Source organism: Ovis canadensis, chromosome 3 (genome assembly GCF_042477335.2).
Source record: "Ovis canadensis isolate MfBH-ARS-UI-01 breed Bighorn chromosome 3, ARS-UI_OviCan_v2, whole genome shotgun sequence".
NCBI lineage: Eukaryota > Metazoa > Chordata > Mammalia > Artiodactyla > Bovidae > Ovis > Ovis canadensis.
In genome coordinates, this window is record NC_091247.1 from 11054590 (window position 1) to 11071097 (window position 16508).

At 52.7% G+C, this 16508-nt stretch overlaps 2 protein-coding genes across 4 annotated transcripts; one reads left to right on the forward strand and one right to left on the reverse strand.

Annotated features, from left to right (window-relative positions):
• Window positions 1-9: 9 nt before the first annotated feature.
• Window positions 10-5678, forward strand: RPL35 (ribosomal protein L35). The gene is made up of 4 exons (XM_069582462.1): window positions 10-1559; window positions 1969-2105; window positions 3159-3240; window positions 5493-5678. The coding sequence occupies exons 1-4, from the start codon at window positions 1557-1559 to the stop codon at window positions 5640-5642; spliced, it is 372 nt and encodes a 123-aa protein (XP_069438563.1). The 5' UTR covers window positions 10-1556; the 3' UTR covers window positions 5643-5678.
• Window positions 2174-10382, reverse strand: WDR38 (WD repeat domain 38). Of its 3 annotated transcripts, none has more exons than XM_069582460.1 (9): window positions 9980-10382; window positions 9359-9479; window positions 7714-7830; window positions 7502-7599; window positions 7096-7176; window positions 6744-6875; window positions 6473-6622; window positions 6084-6131; window positions 2174-2321 (listed from the first exon to the last, which is right to left on the reverse strand). In XM_069582460.1, exons 1-9 carry the CDS (start codon window positions 10046-10048, stop codon window positions 2271-2273), a joined length of 867 nt encoding a protein of 288 aa, XP_069438561.1. In that variant the 5' UTR covers window positions 10049-10382; the 3' UTR covers window positions 2174-2270. The 3 variants fall into 3 exon arrangements, with proteins under 3 accessions (XP_069438561.1, XP_069438560.1, XP_069438562.1); XM_069582461.1 differs by lacking the exon at window positions 2174-2321 and adding an exon at window positions 5831-5992 and having other exon boundaries at window positions 9980-10381; XM_069582459.1 differs by lacking the exon at window positions 2174-2321 and having other exon boundaries at window positions 5675-6131; window positions 9980-10381.
• Window positions 10383-16508: the final 6126 nt, after the last annotated feature.

Genomic DNA, 16508 nt, shown 5'->3' on the forward strand with positions numbered 1-16508 from the left:
CTACATTTCACAGGTGAGAAAACTGAGACTCAGGGGAAGGGATTTGCTGAGAGTCAGCTAGCACTAAGCAACAGAGTAAGAATTTGAAACCGGATCAGGTTCACTAACAAAAGGCCATGAATGCCTTTCCCCCTAAATAACACATGCTGTCATTATAGCTGTCTACCCCACCACTCCCCACCCACCATAGCCTTTAAATTCCTCCAAGGCAGAGGCCATGTTAATTCACCTTCTAAAACCCTCAACCTTCACCCCCTGGACCCCTCCAGAACAGTGGCACCCAGCTCGGAGTAGCCCAGACTGGGCAGCCTGCAAAAGTACCGAATGAGTGAACGAACCAACGAGTGGATGAACTCCAGTCTTATTGGTCAAATAGGTTGCCTCTCACCCCAGGGTGAAATTTCCCCACTGCCCTGCAGGAAACAGACCAAATCTCAGTAATTTTCCAGGAGAAACATCAACAACCTCAGATATGAAGATGATACCACTCTAATGGCAGAAAGTGAAGAGGAGCTAAAGAGCCTTTATGATGGCAGTGAAAGAGGACAGTGAAAAAGCTTGCTTAAAATTCAACAATCAAAAAACAAAGATCATGTCATCCAGTACCATCACTTCATGGCAAATAGATGGGGAAAAAGTAGAAGCAGTGACAGAATTTTATTTTCTTGGGCTCCAAAATCACTGCGGATGGTGAGTGCAGTTATGAAATTAAAAGATGCTTGCTCCTTGCAAGGAAAGCCAAGACAAACCTAGACAGCATATTAAAAAGCAGAGCACACACTTTGCCAACAAAGGTCCATATAGTCAAAGCTGTGGTTTTTCCAGTAGTCATGTATGGATGTAAGAGTTGGACCATAAAGACGGCTGAACACCGAAGAATTGATGCTTTTGAATTGTGCTAGAGAAGATGGTTGAGAGTCCCTTGGACAGCAAGAAGATCAAACCAGTCAATCCTAAAGGAAATCAACACTTAATATCCATTGAAAGGACTGATGCTGAAGCTGAAGCTACAATATTTGTCCACCTGATGCCAAGAGCCGACTCACTGGAAAAGGCCCTAATGCTGGGAAAGGTTGAGTAGGAGAAGGGGATGATAGAGGATGAGATGGTTGGATAGCATCACCGACTCAGTGAACATGAGTGAGCAAACTCGGGGGATAGGGAAGCACAGGAAAGAGTGCCGTAACTGCACTTCATGGGGTCGCAAAGAGTCTGATAGGATTTTGCGACTGAACTACAACAAAGTAATTTTCAGCGCGCAGGAGAGACAGGCTCATTGGAGGGCGCGACTCCGGCTCCTCGGGGCGGGGACTCGGCTCCCCAGGGCGGGACTCGGCTCCTCAGGGCTGTGCGGGGGCTGAGTGGGCGGTACCAAAGCGCTCCAGACGGCGGGGGGTGGGGAGGCTGGGCCCGCGCGGGATGGTAGGGGCGGAGCCAGGGCTCCCCAGCCGCCGCTCTATTGACCACGCCCGCCGCCACCCGGCAGTAGTTGCGGAGGTCAGCCCCGCCCCTTCCTCTTTCCCGCCAAGAAGGCAGCGGAGGCAGACTCTACAGCCATGGTGAGTGTGGAAAAATCGGCCGCCATCCGCGTACTGTGGGGCTCAGGGGCCGGGATGGAGGGCGTGTGGCAAGACCTGAGACCCCATCTGCCAGCCTGACCTGTGGGACGCGTTGAGAAGTGGCCTAGCGCCACCTCAGTCTTCTCCCCACCTCAGGCCCGGGCCCCGAGAGGTATGCGCGCGCTCCCGGGGCCTCCGTCTTTCCGTCTGCGGAATGGGAGTAGGGGACCAGCCTCGCAGCAGGACTGGGCGAGGGCGCGTCTGCTGGGGTCTGGGTTGCCGTGCCCGAGGCGGGTAGTGCTGGGTCTCCAGAGCCCCCTTGGCCCGGGGCAAGGCACTTGGCCTCGAGAGGCGGATTACGATGCAGGTGGAGGGGAGGTGTTTGACGCAGACCTGCTCTGTCGGGCAGGCCAAGATTAAGGCTCGAGACCTTCGCGGCAAGAAGAAGGAGGAGCTGCTGAAACAGCTGGAAGACCTGAAGGTGGAGCTGTCCCAGCTGCGCGTGGCCAAAGTGACAGGCGGCGCGGCTTCCAAACTCTCGAAGATGTAAGTGAACTGGCGGCCAGAGTACGGGGACACACGTACGGGCCTTGAGGAGTTGTCCGTTTAACTGCCCTTTCCATGGCTCCGTGGGTCACAACGTGGCGCCGTTTCTATTCAGCCTCTTTAGGTGCCTCTTTCTCACGGCGAGGCGCTGGTGACCAGTTGCCCTTACCTGCTTTTGATCTGTGGTCCTTTTTCCTGATGTAACGGTTTGACTGTCTAGAGGAAGAATTAAGTGCCCCCGAAGTCCCGTTTTAACGCCTCCTCTGAATGTCTAATTGACCCCATTCCTCTATCTCCCACCAACACTTGAGGTTTTTCCCAAGCCTCTTTCACTTGGTTGAGGCATCCCTTGCGTCCTTTATTTTAGTTGTAGTGTAACTTACTGGTGTATGGGGGTCAAGAATCAAAACTTGAGAAAGGGACATTAGTTTGGAGTTAGTCAGCTGGGGCATAAACTCCACTTCGGCCACATTTTACCTCATGTGCAGATTGGCACACCACCCATGTTTTTCTCCTTTCCTATAAAATTGGCCCCCAGTAATTTTCCGGTGGTGCATGCTGAATCAAGACGATGTTTACAACCATTTACTGATCAGCCCTGTTCAGCCTGAGGACATGTTTCACTTATCCCCAGCTTTTTCTTATCTTCAGCCTTGTCCCCCCCCCAGCGGCCCAGCTTGTGGCATGGTTCCCTCCAGTGAGATTATTCAGATCCACATTGCTTAGGTCTTCTTTGTAGCCCTTAGGATATATGGCCAGGGATGAAAGGTCTTCCTTCACTTCCCCTCATTAAGCCTCACTGAAAACCTCACAGCTCTTGGAAAACACTGTTTGTGCCAGCTGCTTCATGTCCCCTCTCTTTGGATGTTCATGTATTGTTTCTCTTGCCTCCAGAACACCCTCCTGGGCTGGGTTAGGCACCTCCTGGGTGAATGTGGGTGAGCTGATGGGGAATGCCCCTGCCCTGTGACATCTGGGTCAGGCCCTGAAATAGATACCTTGGGGAGTGCTGTGTGTCTTACACATCTTCATTGATTGTCTCTTGTTTTGTAGCCGAGTGGTTCGTAAATCCATTGCCCGTGTACTGACCGTCATTAACCAGACTCAGAAAGAGAACCTCAGGAAATTCTATAAGGTTAGTGGAGAAAGGATAATGGTGCTTGGCTACAGGGAGCAAAATTCCAGCTCTCCCTAGGCCCGAGAGGTGGTATGGTGAGCTCTGGCTGGGGTGCTTGGGACTGGGCTTTCTAGAGCCTTCTAGCACATGGCATGCAGACTGCATGCGGCTGCAGTTGTCAAGGAATCAAAGGTGTGGGAGTCTGGGTAGAGTTGGATTTTGAATAAAACCTCACCAGCTGGGTGAGTTTGGGGAGTCTATGAGGATTGACTGTTTAAATGTTTTGCTTGTCTTGGTGTGTCAGTCACCATCAAGTATCTGGCATTCTCATTTTTCAAATGAGGACCTCAAGACTTGGGTTAAGTTGCCTGGCATCACTGACATGCAATAGATGGAGTGATTGAGATTCCAACCCATAGGGTGGGGGTGGATTGAGTGCTTCTGGGAGATTGCCACAGGTACCTGTCCCTCACAGCCTGGAGTTTTTAACAACTGTTTTCTGGGGCTTGTGCCTAAAACTAAACTACAAAGCTGAACCTAGTAAAGAATCCGCCTGCAATGCAGGAGACCCTGATTCAATTCCTGAGTCCAAAAGATCAGCTAGAGAAGGGATAGGCTACCCACTCTGGTATTCTTGGGCTCCCCTTGTGGCTCTGCTGGTAGAGAATCTGCCTGCAATGCAGGAGACCTGGGTTCAATCCCTGGGTTGGGAAGATCCCCTGGAGAAGGGACAGGCTACCCATTCCAGTAGTCTGGCCTGGAGAATTCCATGAACTGTATAGTCCATGGGGTCGCAAAGAGTTGAACACAATTGAGTGGCTTTCACTTTCACTTCATGCACACATTGGTTTACTACAAGGGAATGACTTGTTTGCTTGAGGAGGAGGTGCCCTCTGTCCGGAAGAGATGATCCTGAGCAAGCAGAGCTAAAGATTTGGTTGAAGCTGCTGCCCTCAGGTGGGATTTCTTGGAGAAAGCCACATCCCTGCCATTAAGGCCTTTCCGCTGGTTAAAGCAGGCCCACACAGATTATTCTATAATCTCTTAAAGAATACTGATTAGGGGGCTTTGACTGCAAAATGGCTTCACATCAACACCCAATTAGTGTTTGAATGACTGGAGGGTTTGACATGTCAAAGTTGCCACTGTGTGCTAGGCTTGCTGCCATCCCTGGACCTGTGTACATTTGTGCGTGTTGGGGGGGGTGTTTCTGAGAATTGGGTCTGGAATGTTTATCAGGCTCTGAGGGAACTGTGTAGAGGTATGGCCTGGAAGAACTGCCTCCATGAACATCCAGTGAGTACACTCCACCATACAAGCCAGGCAGGGCTCCGGAGGGTAGAGATGAGGTCTCTGTGTCAGCACTTTTTGATGCATTAACCTCTGGCCCCTGTGCCTGTTACATGGTTATAGTGACTGGAGGATTTAAACAGCGTGTGTGGCTATGGCTGCTTTCTTGGACAAGCAGACCTCTAGGTGCTTAGCAGATTGAAAGCAAGAAGCCCTGACCTGTATCAGCTGGTATGAGGGGTGTGGATGGGCAGACTTCAGGTTTTCCTCAGAGCTTGCCCTCATCTCCTGTGTAGCTTTTTCCCTGCAGTTCTCTGCCCCAAGGCTGTTCATAAACTGAACCCTGTTAACTCACACCCACCTGCCCTGTGCCTACCCCTCCAGGCTGTTGGCAGTTCCCAGCCTGAGCTATCACTCTCCAGGGCTTTTATGGCCACTCTGGCTTCTCGCTTTTGAAGCTGTTGTCAGTCGTGAGGTGAAACCTTCCACAATCTCTTTCCTTCTCCACACCAACGCACCACTTGTTTTCTGGTGGGCTGGGAACTCCTTGAGCAGGGAGCAGGTCTCATTTGTGGCTAAGCCAGCACACAGGACAGTGCTTCAGATGAAAGAGGCCCCAAGGGGCCTTTGCAGAACAAAGGGGACCATCACAGCTGCCTTAGCCTAGACTGACAGGGGAGGGAGTGGAGTGAGAGCAGAGATGGAGAGATGACCCATCTCCTGTTAAAGGCCTGAGAACAGGAGCCAGGGTGGGGAGCTTTGCCCCTCATAGCAGGATGGCCTTGGCCAAGCCAGATCTTCTCCTTAGATGCATGTTTTCAGTGTTACTGTCACCACAGGTACCTAGCAGACATCTCCCCAACACACATTTTGCTCAAGTCACTTCCTGGCACCTCAGTTCCAACCTCCAGGGCTTACTTAGGTATTGCAGTAGCTCCCAAACCCTGGTCCTCAGGTTCCCCTTGCTTTTCTTCACCCAGGGCAAGAAGTACAAGCCCCTGGATCTGCGGCCCAAGAAAACACGTGCCATGCGCCGCCGGCTCAACAAGCATGAAGAGAACCTGAAGACCAAGAAGCAGCAGCGGAAGGAGCGGCTGTACCCCCTCCGGAAGTATGCAGTTAAGGCTTGAGCATCCAGCTGTCAATAAAACAGACCACTGGCTGGCGTTGCTTTGTGTTTATAGGGGCTTCAGTTGTTGGGGAAGTGGCTGTGGTTACCAGGTGCCCGATGGATTCCAGGAGGCTTGCTGCCCTGGCCATAGGGATCTGTTGGGTGCTCTATTATGGTTACTTTGGGCCTGTGCCCCTGGGCATGGAGAGGCAGGGGTAGAAGGTGTGAGGGCTGTAGATGGTGATGTTCTGTTTGAGCAAGTCAAGGTGATCTGTGGTGGACTTGACATTTTGTCTAATCAACAGCTCCAGACACTAAGAGTTTCCCGTCTGGCATAAAGGCACAGGCATGGGCCACTTTCAGAACCCCCTGCCAAAAGCATAATGTTGGGCTCTGGGGGTGCAGGCCTCCCCAGCAGACCTTCCACTGCACCCTTGTTTGCTTCGGCCATGGACCTTACCTTCAGAGTCTCGGTGCACTTTCCTGTGTTGCAGTCCCAGACTTTGACCTGGAAATAAAAAGGTGAAGGGTAGGGAAGTCTTACAGGCTGGTGTCTTTGACAAAATTTTGTTGTCCGTGAGGTGTGTTTAACAAGGGCTGCGTAATACACAGACATTCAGTGCAGTATTTTCTTTGCCCTGAAGTTGAGTCCGAAATGTCAGCAGTACTAATATTTGGGCCAGTGCAGACATGAGTGCCAGGCATTAGGTACAGAAGTGGTTGGTATCTGGGTTCTACCCCTGGTAGCCTACTGAGGGCAGATAGGGAAGTGGACATTTCTGGACCTGCTCAGGGCTCTGGGAGGGTGTGGGGTAGGGGTTGGCAGGAAGGCAGGCCTGGAGGGGTTACCATGTGGGAGTAGCCAGCGCTGGCCAGCTGCTGCCCATCGGGGGAGAAAGCTATGCTCTTCACCCAGGTGATGTGGCCCTTGAGCTGGATGAGCAGGCTTCTGGTTGAGGGCTTCCAGATGTGAATGGTCTTGTCCCAGGAGCCAGATGCCTGGACAGCAGACAGCTCTAAGCATACAGGTTTGGGGACTGCATCCTCTGCCCCCTAAGTGGCCCATGACCCTCAGAGTTGCAGTTGGCAGCCACCCTGGAACTCAGGCAGCCCAGCTCACCAGTAGGCCAGATGGTGAGTAGCACAGGCAGCTGATGTTGCCTCTGTGACCCTCCAGCTCCTGGTGGAAGATCCCAGGGGTCCTTGCCCGGAGGTCCCACATGCGGATGGTAGAATCCCAGGAGCCAGTGGCCTGCAGACAGCTGCCCTGAGTGTGGAGCCTGCTTCCTCAGCTGGCCACGCCCACAGGAAGCAGGCACCATCTCACCTGCAGAATCCCCATTTTAGGGAGGGGACAGGCTCAGAAAAGCTAAGTCAAGTTGTGGGATTTTAACCACTCTGGCCCAAGTCGGGAAATGGGGCTGGGCTCCCGGTTGCCTCATCTTGTTGGGGCCGGGGCAGAGATGGCTCACCAGGCAGTCTGAGCTGGGTGCGAAGTCACTGCTCTGGACAGAATCTCGGTGTCCCACAAAGTGACGCAGCACCTGGCCTGACTGGAGAAGAGAGCCCTGAGCTTCCAAGAGCTCCACCTTGGATGGGTCAGACCCTGTGCAGGCCTGCCTGGGTAGTGTCATGCCGTATAGGGGTTGGAGGGGCTTCCAAGGCCTTGACAGAAGAGAGGGGACTTCATGGCAGAGGAGGTACAAGGGTGGTTGGGAGGGCATCTGGGGAGGTGGCTGCAGCTAGGTGCAAGGGAGTGGAACACCAGGTGTGCACATGGACAGTGGTGAAGATGGAACCACCTTTCCCAATTGGGAAAGGGTGACCAGTGTGAAGGGCCTCGGGATCCCAGGCCTCACTGGCTGCCCCTCCACATACCTGCACCTCCCAAAGCATCACCCTCTTGTCCCAGCCACCGGAGGCCAGCTGCTTTGAGTCATGGCTGAAGCTGACGGTCTCCACACTCCGCTGGTGACCTGTAGACACCCGCCAAGTGTCAAGGAGAGTCGAGGTGGCACAGGACACAGCAAGGTCTGAAAGGGAACCCAGGCCTGGCTGCTTGGCTCCCAGTCTCCCCCCAGCCCACTTACCCTTTAGGACCTGCAGACACTTGGCATCTGCGGCATCCCACAGGCGGACAGTGCGGTCACAGGAGGTGCTGGCAAAGAGGCGGCCATCAGGGGAGAAGCGGCAGAACCTCACGGGGCCTGGGGCGGGGAGACATGGTCAAGGAATAGGGTACTACCCTCCACCTCCAGCCCTTGCAGTCTAAACCCCTGCTGATTTCTTCAGTTTCACTGCCTGCCTCCCTTCACCCTTCTAACCCTTATCCTCCAACCAGCTGAAAAATTCCTGGGCTTCCGTGCCTTTGGCCTGAAATGGCCAACTTGGTTTGCCCATCTGGAAGAACAAATAAAAGCACCTCCCAGAAACTCCTTTCAGTCCAACCTAGGTTCTACATTATCCTCTTTGAGCTCCCCAGCCCCTGGACTTTGCCTAGTATAACATGAACCAATTTGCCCTATAACTATCAGATTTTCCTTGTCTTTATAATTTACTGAGTTATTGGGAGCCAGGCACTTTACATGAATCTCATTCTATAGGATAGTGACTATTATCCCCATTCTAAAGAAATAAGAGGCACAGAGAAAGAGACAAGACGACTTCGATCATAGTCAAAAAAGTGGGTAAACGAATATAAGGGACGTTACGCCAAGTGAAGTAAGTCAGCAAAAGAAATATTGTTATGATTCCACTTACACCAGGTACTTAGTTAAACTGGAGACAGAAGCCAGGACAGCGGTTGCCAGGGGCTGAGGAAGGGAGAAATGAGTTCGAGGGGTACAGAGTTGTGGAGACCAGTTGCACAAGAAAGTGAACATAATGCTACTGAGCTGTACACTTAAAAATGGTTGAAACAGTGGCTGACTTTATTTTCTGGGCTCCAAAATCACTGCAGAAAGTGACTGCAGCCATGAACTTAAAAGACGCTTACTCCTTGGAAGGAAAGTTATGCCCAACCTAGACAGCATATTAAAAAGCAGAGACATTACTTTGCCAACAAAGGTCCGTCTAGTCAAGGCTATGGTTTTTCCAGTGGTCCTGTGTGGATGTGAGAGTTGGACTATAAAGAAAGCTGAACAAAAAATTGATGCTTTTGAACTGTGGTGTTGGAGAAGACTTGAGAGTCCCTTGGACTGCAAGGAGATCCAACCAGTCCATCCTAAAGGAGATCAGTCCTGGGTATTCATTGGAAGGACTGATGTTGAAGCTGAAACCCCAATACTTTGGCCACCTGATGAGAAGAGCTGACTCACTGGAGAAGACCCTGATGCTGGGAAAGATTGAGGGCAGGAGGAGAAAGGGGACAACAGAGGATGAGATGGTTGGATGGCATCACCAACTCAATGGACATGGGTTTGGGTGGACTCTGGGAGTTGGTGATGGACAGGGAGGCCTGGCGTGCTGCGGTTCATGGGGTCACAAAGAGTCGGACACGACTGAGCGACTGCACTGAACTGAATGTGGTATTACCTAGATTTAAGTGGTAGGATTTGAGTCCAGGTCTGTCAGTCAGGCTCGGACCCAAGGGACCAGCTCCCATCTCCTTGCCCTCCCACCCCAGCCCTACTGGTGCTTCTTGCTGGGACGCCCAGCTCAAATGCTGGTAGACTCTGCGGAATGCAGAACAGGTCAATGAGCCTCAGTCTCCCAATCTGGGCTGAAGAGCCTCACCTTTGTGGCCACGCAGTCTCCACAGCAGCCTCCCGCTCTGGGTCTCCCAGCCATATACACAGCCGTCCTCGGAGGCTGTGAGCAGCCTCTGGCCATCAGGAGAGAAGGCAGAAGAGTTGACCTGGAAGGAAAGTACAAAAGGCCTATCGTGGGGCAAGAAACACTTTCTGCTCATGCCTAACTCCAGACTCCTGAGCCAGCCCTAAACACTGCCCCAAGAGCTTGGGTCGGAGCTTGGACTTCAAGCCTCTCAACAACCAGAACCCAGGAACCACTCTGCAGTCGAGTCAAGAGCTTGGAGCCTTCTCTGCTGTCTTGTAAAACCAGAGCCTGAGGCTCAGAGCTAGCCTTCTTTAGAAGCCAAGATCCCGTTTTAGAACTGGAGTCCAGAACTAGCTTAAAATCTGCTCTGTGCCGAGTTCCCTCTTAAGCCAGAGTCCAGAGAACACTGGAATCAGCTAGGAGTTTGAACCCTCTCTGGAACCACAGCTTAGAATTCTAGACCCCATTCTGCAACCGGAGCTCGGGGAACACTCGAGCTCCCGAACCACGCAGAACCAGAAACTACTCGAAAGCCAAGAAGCCCAAGGTCTGTCTGGGGAAAGGTCGACAGAACCTCACCTCCCCACGGTGCCGGCCGAAGAATTTCACTCTCCCCACGGCCAGCTTCCCTCGGGGCTTGCTGTTCATGGACCTGAGGCCTCCTGCCCTGGCGGGCTCCCTCCTAGGCGGGCGCTGATCCGGCCTGCGGACCTGACTTAGGACAAGGTGGAGGGGAAGGGGGAAACTGTGTACAAGCGGTCTCCATGGCAATCGGGGCGGGGCACGCAGCCGCTCTGGGGTCTCTGGGAAGCCATGAGAAGGGAGTCTGGGAGAGACTGTTCCCAGCCCGGGGGAAGTGGGACAGCAGCAGGCTGGACCGCGGATGGCTCCAGGAAGGAACTTCCGTGCCCTAACCGCGGGCAGTCGGACTTTGGGCAGCTCTGGCCGCGGGGCGGGATGGCGCCCGGCGGCCGCTAGAGGGCACGCCAGCACCACATACCGCGTCAGCCTCTGCGGCTGCACCGAACCCAGGCACAGTGCTGAGGGCACACAAGCCTGTTGGAGAGGATCCTGTTTCCCCATCTGCCCAATGGGGAGTCCCATCCCTGCCCCCCAGGGATCCAGGCATGACACAAGATAGGTGCCGATGAGGGCCCACTCTGGACCAAAGACCCTTTTCCTCCAGGAGTGGCGAGTACCGGGGCTGAAATGCTCCCATGTAACCGCTGGAAACGATATGATATTTAGATATTCATCTGGGCCCTCCAGGATGTGGAGAGCCAGAGGCAGTATGCAAAGCACAGGACATTAAAAAGTGAAGTCTCTGATGACATTCCTAGCAGCACGAAGTGTTCCAACTGAGGACGTGGAGGGAGGCCCCAGGAGTTGTCAAGATCCTTGTTGGATAGCTCAGCTGAAACCAGAAAGAACAGGACTTGGTTTCAATGTGCATTTTTCAGATGAAGAAACTGAAGCTCCAGGAGGTGGGGGGACTTGCTCAAGGTCACTCAGCCAATAGGAAAGGAATTGGGACCTCATCTCATGTCTCTCTGACCCTGAGGCCTATATTAGGATCACCTGCCATGAACTCCAGTGGCCTCACAGCAGATGAAGCATCTGACTCCTGGTACATCTGGGAAACTGGCCTTGGGGGGACAAACTAGGTCCAGTCATCCAGCATTTCCCTGGCAGAGCTGGGGGCAGAACCCAGCCCTCTCCCCACGGTTGGACAGGGGTGGGACTAAGATACCCCACTCTCCCACTTTCCAGTGGCTCCCTGAGGGTGCGGCTGGGGCAGCTGGGCTTTGGGAGTTTCAAACTCAAGTGAAGTGTTCCCAGTGGTGATTCACACCCCTCCCCCCAGACCTCTTTGCCAGAAATTCTTCTCACGGAGATCTGCTGTTCTCCTGCTCTATTTTAGGTCCTAGACAGTCAGGCGGACAAGGGGGCGACAATGGTGGCTTTGAGGCTACCCCACCCCCACTCTAACTCCCAAAGGACCCAGGTCAGTGAATTGGCTCCCCAGGGACTCCTCTGGTCCCATAGGGCCACCTCTGGCCCAGCCCCGCCCCAGCTCCAGACTTGGGTCCTGAACACGGCTCCCCCATCACTGACTCCCCAGACCCTCTCCTCCCTCTCTCTGCTTAGGCACCCTGCAGCCCATGCCACAGCCACCTAGTTGCTCCTGCTTTACCCGAAGTACCCAGAAGCACATGTTCCTGAGCTCAGCCCGTCACTCCCAGAGCGCTCTGGATAGACCTTGTCCACCAGGCCCTGCAACCACTCAGCCTGTAGCAGTGTGGCTGGGGTTAAAACATTTCTGCTTAACCCAGGAGTCTGTGGTTGGAATCACCCACAGAGAATTCCAGGGCCCTTGGACCAAGCATCATATCCACCTCTCCTGCTTCATTCTGCCCCTGTTCCCCGACCCCCCTGGCCCATCTAACTCCCTGAACTTATCCACAGGGGGCCCTTCTCCTTCCCTGCATCCCACCCTAGGCCTGTGCACACGGGGTTTCCCACCCTCTTGGCCTGATGCTTCCCCTGGATGGACGTCCTTTGCCCAGTTCCCAGACTAAGTCAGAGCTCCTGCCCCAAAGATGGGGCACTAAAGCCATGATTCTGGGTTAAATCCAGGTTCCGCCAGCTACTGGCTCTGCAACCTTGGGTAAGCTAACTGGTCACTCGGTGCCTTGATTTCCTCATCTGTAAAATGGGAGTGCTGACAGTGGTTACCTTGTCGGGAGTTGGTGACACGGTACCTGTTAAGGGTGCCTGGTGTGCAGAAAGTGCTCAGAGAAGGGGAGGGGGACTTGATATCCATCTTTGTCATTTCAGGCTAAAGCTCCGAATGCCCTTTGTCATGCTCCCAATGCCCTCAGTCATCACCTGAAGGGCCCACAGCCCAGGTACACCTCATGATGTAGGGAAGACCTTGTAATCAGGAGCTGTCTGGCTTCATGCGCAGCAGGGGCTGAAGGTGTGGCAAACCCTGGCTTTGGGCAGGGGCTGAGCTTGCAGGATGTGGTCTGTGGCAGCATGGGAAAGGGGCGGGCATGAGGGGGTCACAGTTATGGCGGCAGCAGAAGTATTTCATATCTCACTGGCTCAGTGGGATTGAGTAACTCAGAATCCAGCCTCTCCAGGAGAGTCTTGGGGGCCACTTTCCACCCTTTGGCTGTCTCTTCCTTCTCCGAGAGCCTGCCACGTTTTCTTCTCCCTCAGCCCCAACTGCCTGGGGCAGGGGGCTCTGTGCTTAGCTTCTGCACTCTCACCCCATCTCCTGAAAATAACCCACAGTTCTGGGACCAGATTTACTTCTCTTCATTTCCTCCAAGTACCAGCCTTCCCAGGCTCCTTAGTTCCTTCTGAACCTGCTGTAGATACACAGTCATTTTAAAGAGAAAACTGGAGATTCTGAAAGGAAAATGACTTGCTCAAGATCACACAGCTGGAGAGTAGTAGAGCTGAGATTCAAACCCATGTCCAATAGCCCCTAAGCCCCCAGCTCATTTCTGGCACCAGGCACTCAATAAAGTTTGGGGAGCCTGGGGTATGAGCCTCTGCCCCAACACCCAGCCCTCACCCCCTGTGAATGAGATCTCACTATCCTGCAGGACAACCTCTCCCATCGTGGTGTTAGAAAATCCTCAGTGAGTCAGAATCTGCCTTGTACCGTCTAACAGAGTGGAAGATAGGCCCGGGCTGCCTCTCTGCATTTCTACTCCCAGGGACACATCCAGTGCTGTTGGTACTGTCGTTCTGGAAGGCTGGAAACGACCTGAAGGGTCATCTGACAAAACGCCCAGCGAAAAAGCAACACGGCAGAAGGCACTACAAGGAGAATCCCCCTCATATAAAAATCGACACACCAAAGACTGCCTTCCGTTTCTCAGGCACACATCCATATGCACTGGAGCCATAAAGAAAAGCAGGAGTGGGCAACTCCTAGCCCTCCAGAGGGGTCGGCTGTGGAGAGGAGGCGGGAGGGACTCAGCCGCCTTGGAGAGCACTTGCTCCTGTAATATCTGGCATTGAAGCTGGGCAGCGGGCACCCAGGTGTCCTTTGGATTATTCTTTAATAACTGGCTCTGCCTATTTGACCCTGCCCTCCTTTCCTGGCTTCCCTGGTGGCTCAGTGGTGAGGAATCTGTCTGTCAATACCGGAAACATTGCGGTTTTGATCCCTGGGTCAGGAAGATCCCATGGAAAAGGAAATAGCAACCCACTTCAGTATTCTTGCCTGGGAAATCCCATAGACAGAGGAGCACGGCGGGCTGCAGTCCATGGGGTCGCAGAGTCGGACACAACTTAGAGACTAAACAGCAACCACCGCCTCTCCTGCCTTCTCCCGGCTTCCTCACCTTCTCCCTCACTTCTTGTCCCCATCACCCCCAGTCCTGAGCAGTTTGGTGGATTATGCGGTGTCAGGGCTAGTATGAACTTTCAGACAGTGCCCCAGCAAGCAGAGAAAACTTTTGTAGCAGTCAGGAGAGAGAGGTGGAGAGTCAGAAGCCCTGCTTCCTGCAAGCTTTCCAACTCCTAGCTCCAGTCTCAAGGCTGCCTTGTCCTAAAATACACCTGTTTCCTTAAAGTACATTCCTTTTTTTTTTTTTGCTGAGTGAGCACCAGTGTGGTTTAGGTTATTTGCCACCTGAAGGGCTTTGATTAAAATATCTCTGGAATTTTCACAGCTGGTGCCCCGATGTTATGCCTTTGGGACCTCCTTTCTGGGACTCCCTTGCACATGGGGATCACCTAGGGGAGATCAACACCTTCCAGTCTCAGTCCTTTCCCCACAACCTGGACCACCCTTGCTGGAATACACCGTACTTGTCATTGTCCCTCCTAAAGTGTGAAGGCCAGAACAGGAAACATGCTCTTTGGCGGGGCTGACAAGTGCCAAGTTGAAATATACTGTCATCTCCAGTTTTCTCAAACTCTCGTAACGCAGCCTGCCTTACTAGAGTCACTTGTTTTCAACAGCTACTCTAATCTGGTGACTCACTGTGTTTTCAGTGGGAGCTTTTTCCCATGAACAACTCTCCAATCAACTCTCCCTCCCTGATGTGCTACTTGCACAATGGATTCTTCGGAAACACGAAAGACCTTACGTTACGCTGGCTAAATGTCATCTTTCTGGATCTCATCCAGCAGTCTGGTCTTGAAAGCATTGTAAGTCTGGCTGCCACTGCACAAAGCATTAATTCTGCCACTGTGGCAGCTGCGAGCTTTATGAGTAGGCCTTCTGTGTTCTGAGTCCAAACTGTGAACATGATGGTCAGCGAGATAAGGATAAGGACAGAGCCCTGTGGTCTATCCCTGGATTCTCACTTTTCTGGCACCCATCCACACCCATCACTAATGGGGGAGAACCCACTTTCCTTAAAGGTAGATTTGAGTGGAGAGGGGAGTGATGTGATCCTACCTCTACCAAAGTTCTCTGGTTGTAAATAACAAGAACCATCAACTACCAAAAGGGACCATAGGAGAACGGAATGAATGGCAAGGTTGGGGGGAGTGGTAAATCAGAGGGAAAGGATAGGAACCAGGGCTAAGAATTCAGGGTGAATCCTGGATGCTTCCAGGTCTTTGGAGAAAGTGACTGACCCAGCGTGCCCGCTCCTCTGCCAGTGCGGGGCATCTTAACTGTCAATCCCCACAAGATTTGGACTTCCATCCCCACCTCCACCCTTCCCTGTTAATCAGTAAGGGGGTCTCCAGATTGGTTTAAAACCAGCTATGCACCTATAGGCTCAGGGGTCAGACAGCTGCTTTCAAATCTGACTTCGCAACCTACCAGCTGTGACCTCAGGCAAGTTGCCTAACGGCTCGGTGTTTCCTTTTCCCCACACTTAGGAAGATGGTTAATGCTCGTCTTGTAGGGTTTGCTTTGAGGCAGACCCTTTGCATGTATTGCACGCATTTGTGTTCACACATGCAAAGTGCTTGGCATAGCACCTTGTGTACAGTAAGTGCTCTGAGTTGGTCAGCTGTGTTACTAAAGCAGTATTGCGTCATGAGTCCACATTTTCCCGCTGTAGTCCCAAAGATAGGTGATGAGCTGTCAGGCCTTACAGAAACCCGGGTGTATCTGGATTGGGTTATTAAAGCATCCTGTTATTAAAGCAGAGAGGCAAGAGCAATTTGATTGAATTCCTGGTGACCCTTGCTGGCATTTCTGGTCACACTTCCTTTTCTGAGCCCTCTCAAAGCACTACCAAATGATCTGTCCAGAAGTGTTTGGCAATTAATGATGGGCTAACTGGCCTGTGATTGGGGACTCACCCTTCCTAGAAAAGTGGGACTTCTTTTTCCTGACTTCTTGCCTCTATAGTGTCAGTCACACCTTCCACTGGGGCTCTCTTGGGGTAGTTTGCTAGACCTAGAGACTTGGTCTTATTTATTTACTTTGTAATATTTTTAGTGTGGATTTTCTAAGACTTTTTTCCATTTGGGTAGCAACGTGACCCAGGCGCCAGAAGGAACCCAAGAATCTCAGGGGGCCTGACCACCACCCACTGTCCCCAGTGTGGACTGTGACCTCATGCCTGCTTTCCAAGCTCTCAGGTTCAAGGACGCTTACCCCCAGGCCCTGTGGGCCTCTCCCACATTCCAGTGACTCTCACAGAGAGTCCAGTGACTCTCACAGAGAGGGAGAAACCTCTGGGACCCTGGGACGAGCCCCAGAGAGGTCTCGAACTCACCACCCTCCTGATGCCAGACCCAGACAAGAACGGAATGTAGCCAGCAGGGCCTCAGTGACAAGCCCTCCTGGCTTGTCGAGTCTGGGCCACAGCCTAGCCAAAGAACAGTTTTATGGTATTTCATTTCTTTAATTTCTTTTTCATTTTTCTTTTAATTCTTAAAACATCCTGGACACAACAGTGTTAAAAGGACTCGACTGAGGACAGGACAGCCACTCATTCTCCCAAGCCTCCAGTGTTGCAGCCGCGGTTACTCCTCAGGTGAGGCCTGTGCTTGCAATTACGCCGATTTGGGGTGGCACGTGGTTCCACCACGACTCCAGAGTTGTTGCTGAGGTGGAAGGGGCAGGCCTAGGTCATGAGGCAGACACAGTACATTGAACCTGGGTCTGACTTCTCTA

What these genes read in the sequence shown, in the direction of transcription:
- RPL35 (XM_069582462.1), top strand. An exon ending in GCTTCCAAACTCTCGAAGAT is followed by an intron (nt 2,106 to 3,158) that starts GTAAGTGAACTG and finishes CTTGTTTTGTAG; the next exon opens with CCGAGTGGTTCGTAAATCCA. An exon ending in ACCTCAGGAAATTCTATAAG is followed by an intron (nt 3,241 to 5,492) that starts GTTAGTGGAGAA and finishes TTCTTCACCCAG; the next exon opens with GGCAAGAAGTACAAGCCCCT.
- WDR38 (XM_069582459.1), bottom strand. Translation starts at nt 10,048, where the DNA reads ATGAACAGCAAGCCCCGAGGGAAGCTGGCCGTGGGGAGAGTGAAATTC. An exon ending in CACCCAGCTCAGACTGCCTG is followed by an intron (nt 6,876 to 7,095) that starts GTGAGCCATCTC and finishes AGCTGTCTGCAG; the next exon opens with GCCACTGGCTCCTGGGATTC. An exon ending in GCGCTGGCTACTCCCACATG is followed by an intron (nt 6,132 to 6,472) that starts GTAACCCCTCCA and finishes TTTTATTTCCAG; the next exon opens with GTCAAAGTCTGGGACTGCAA.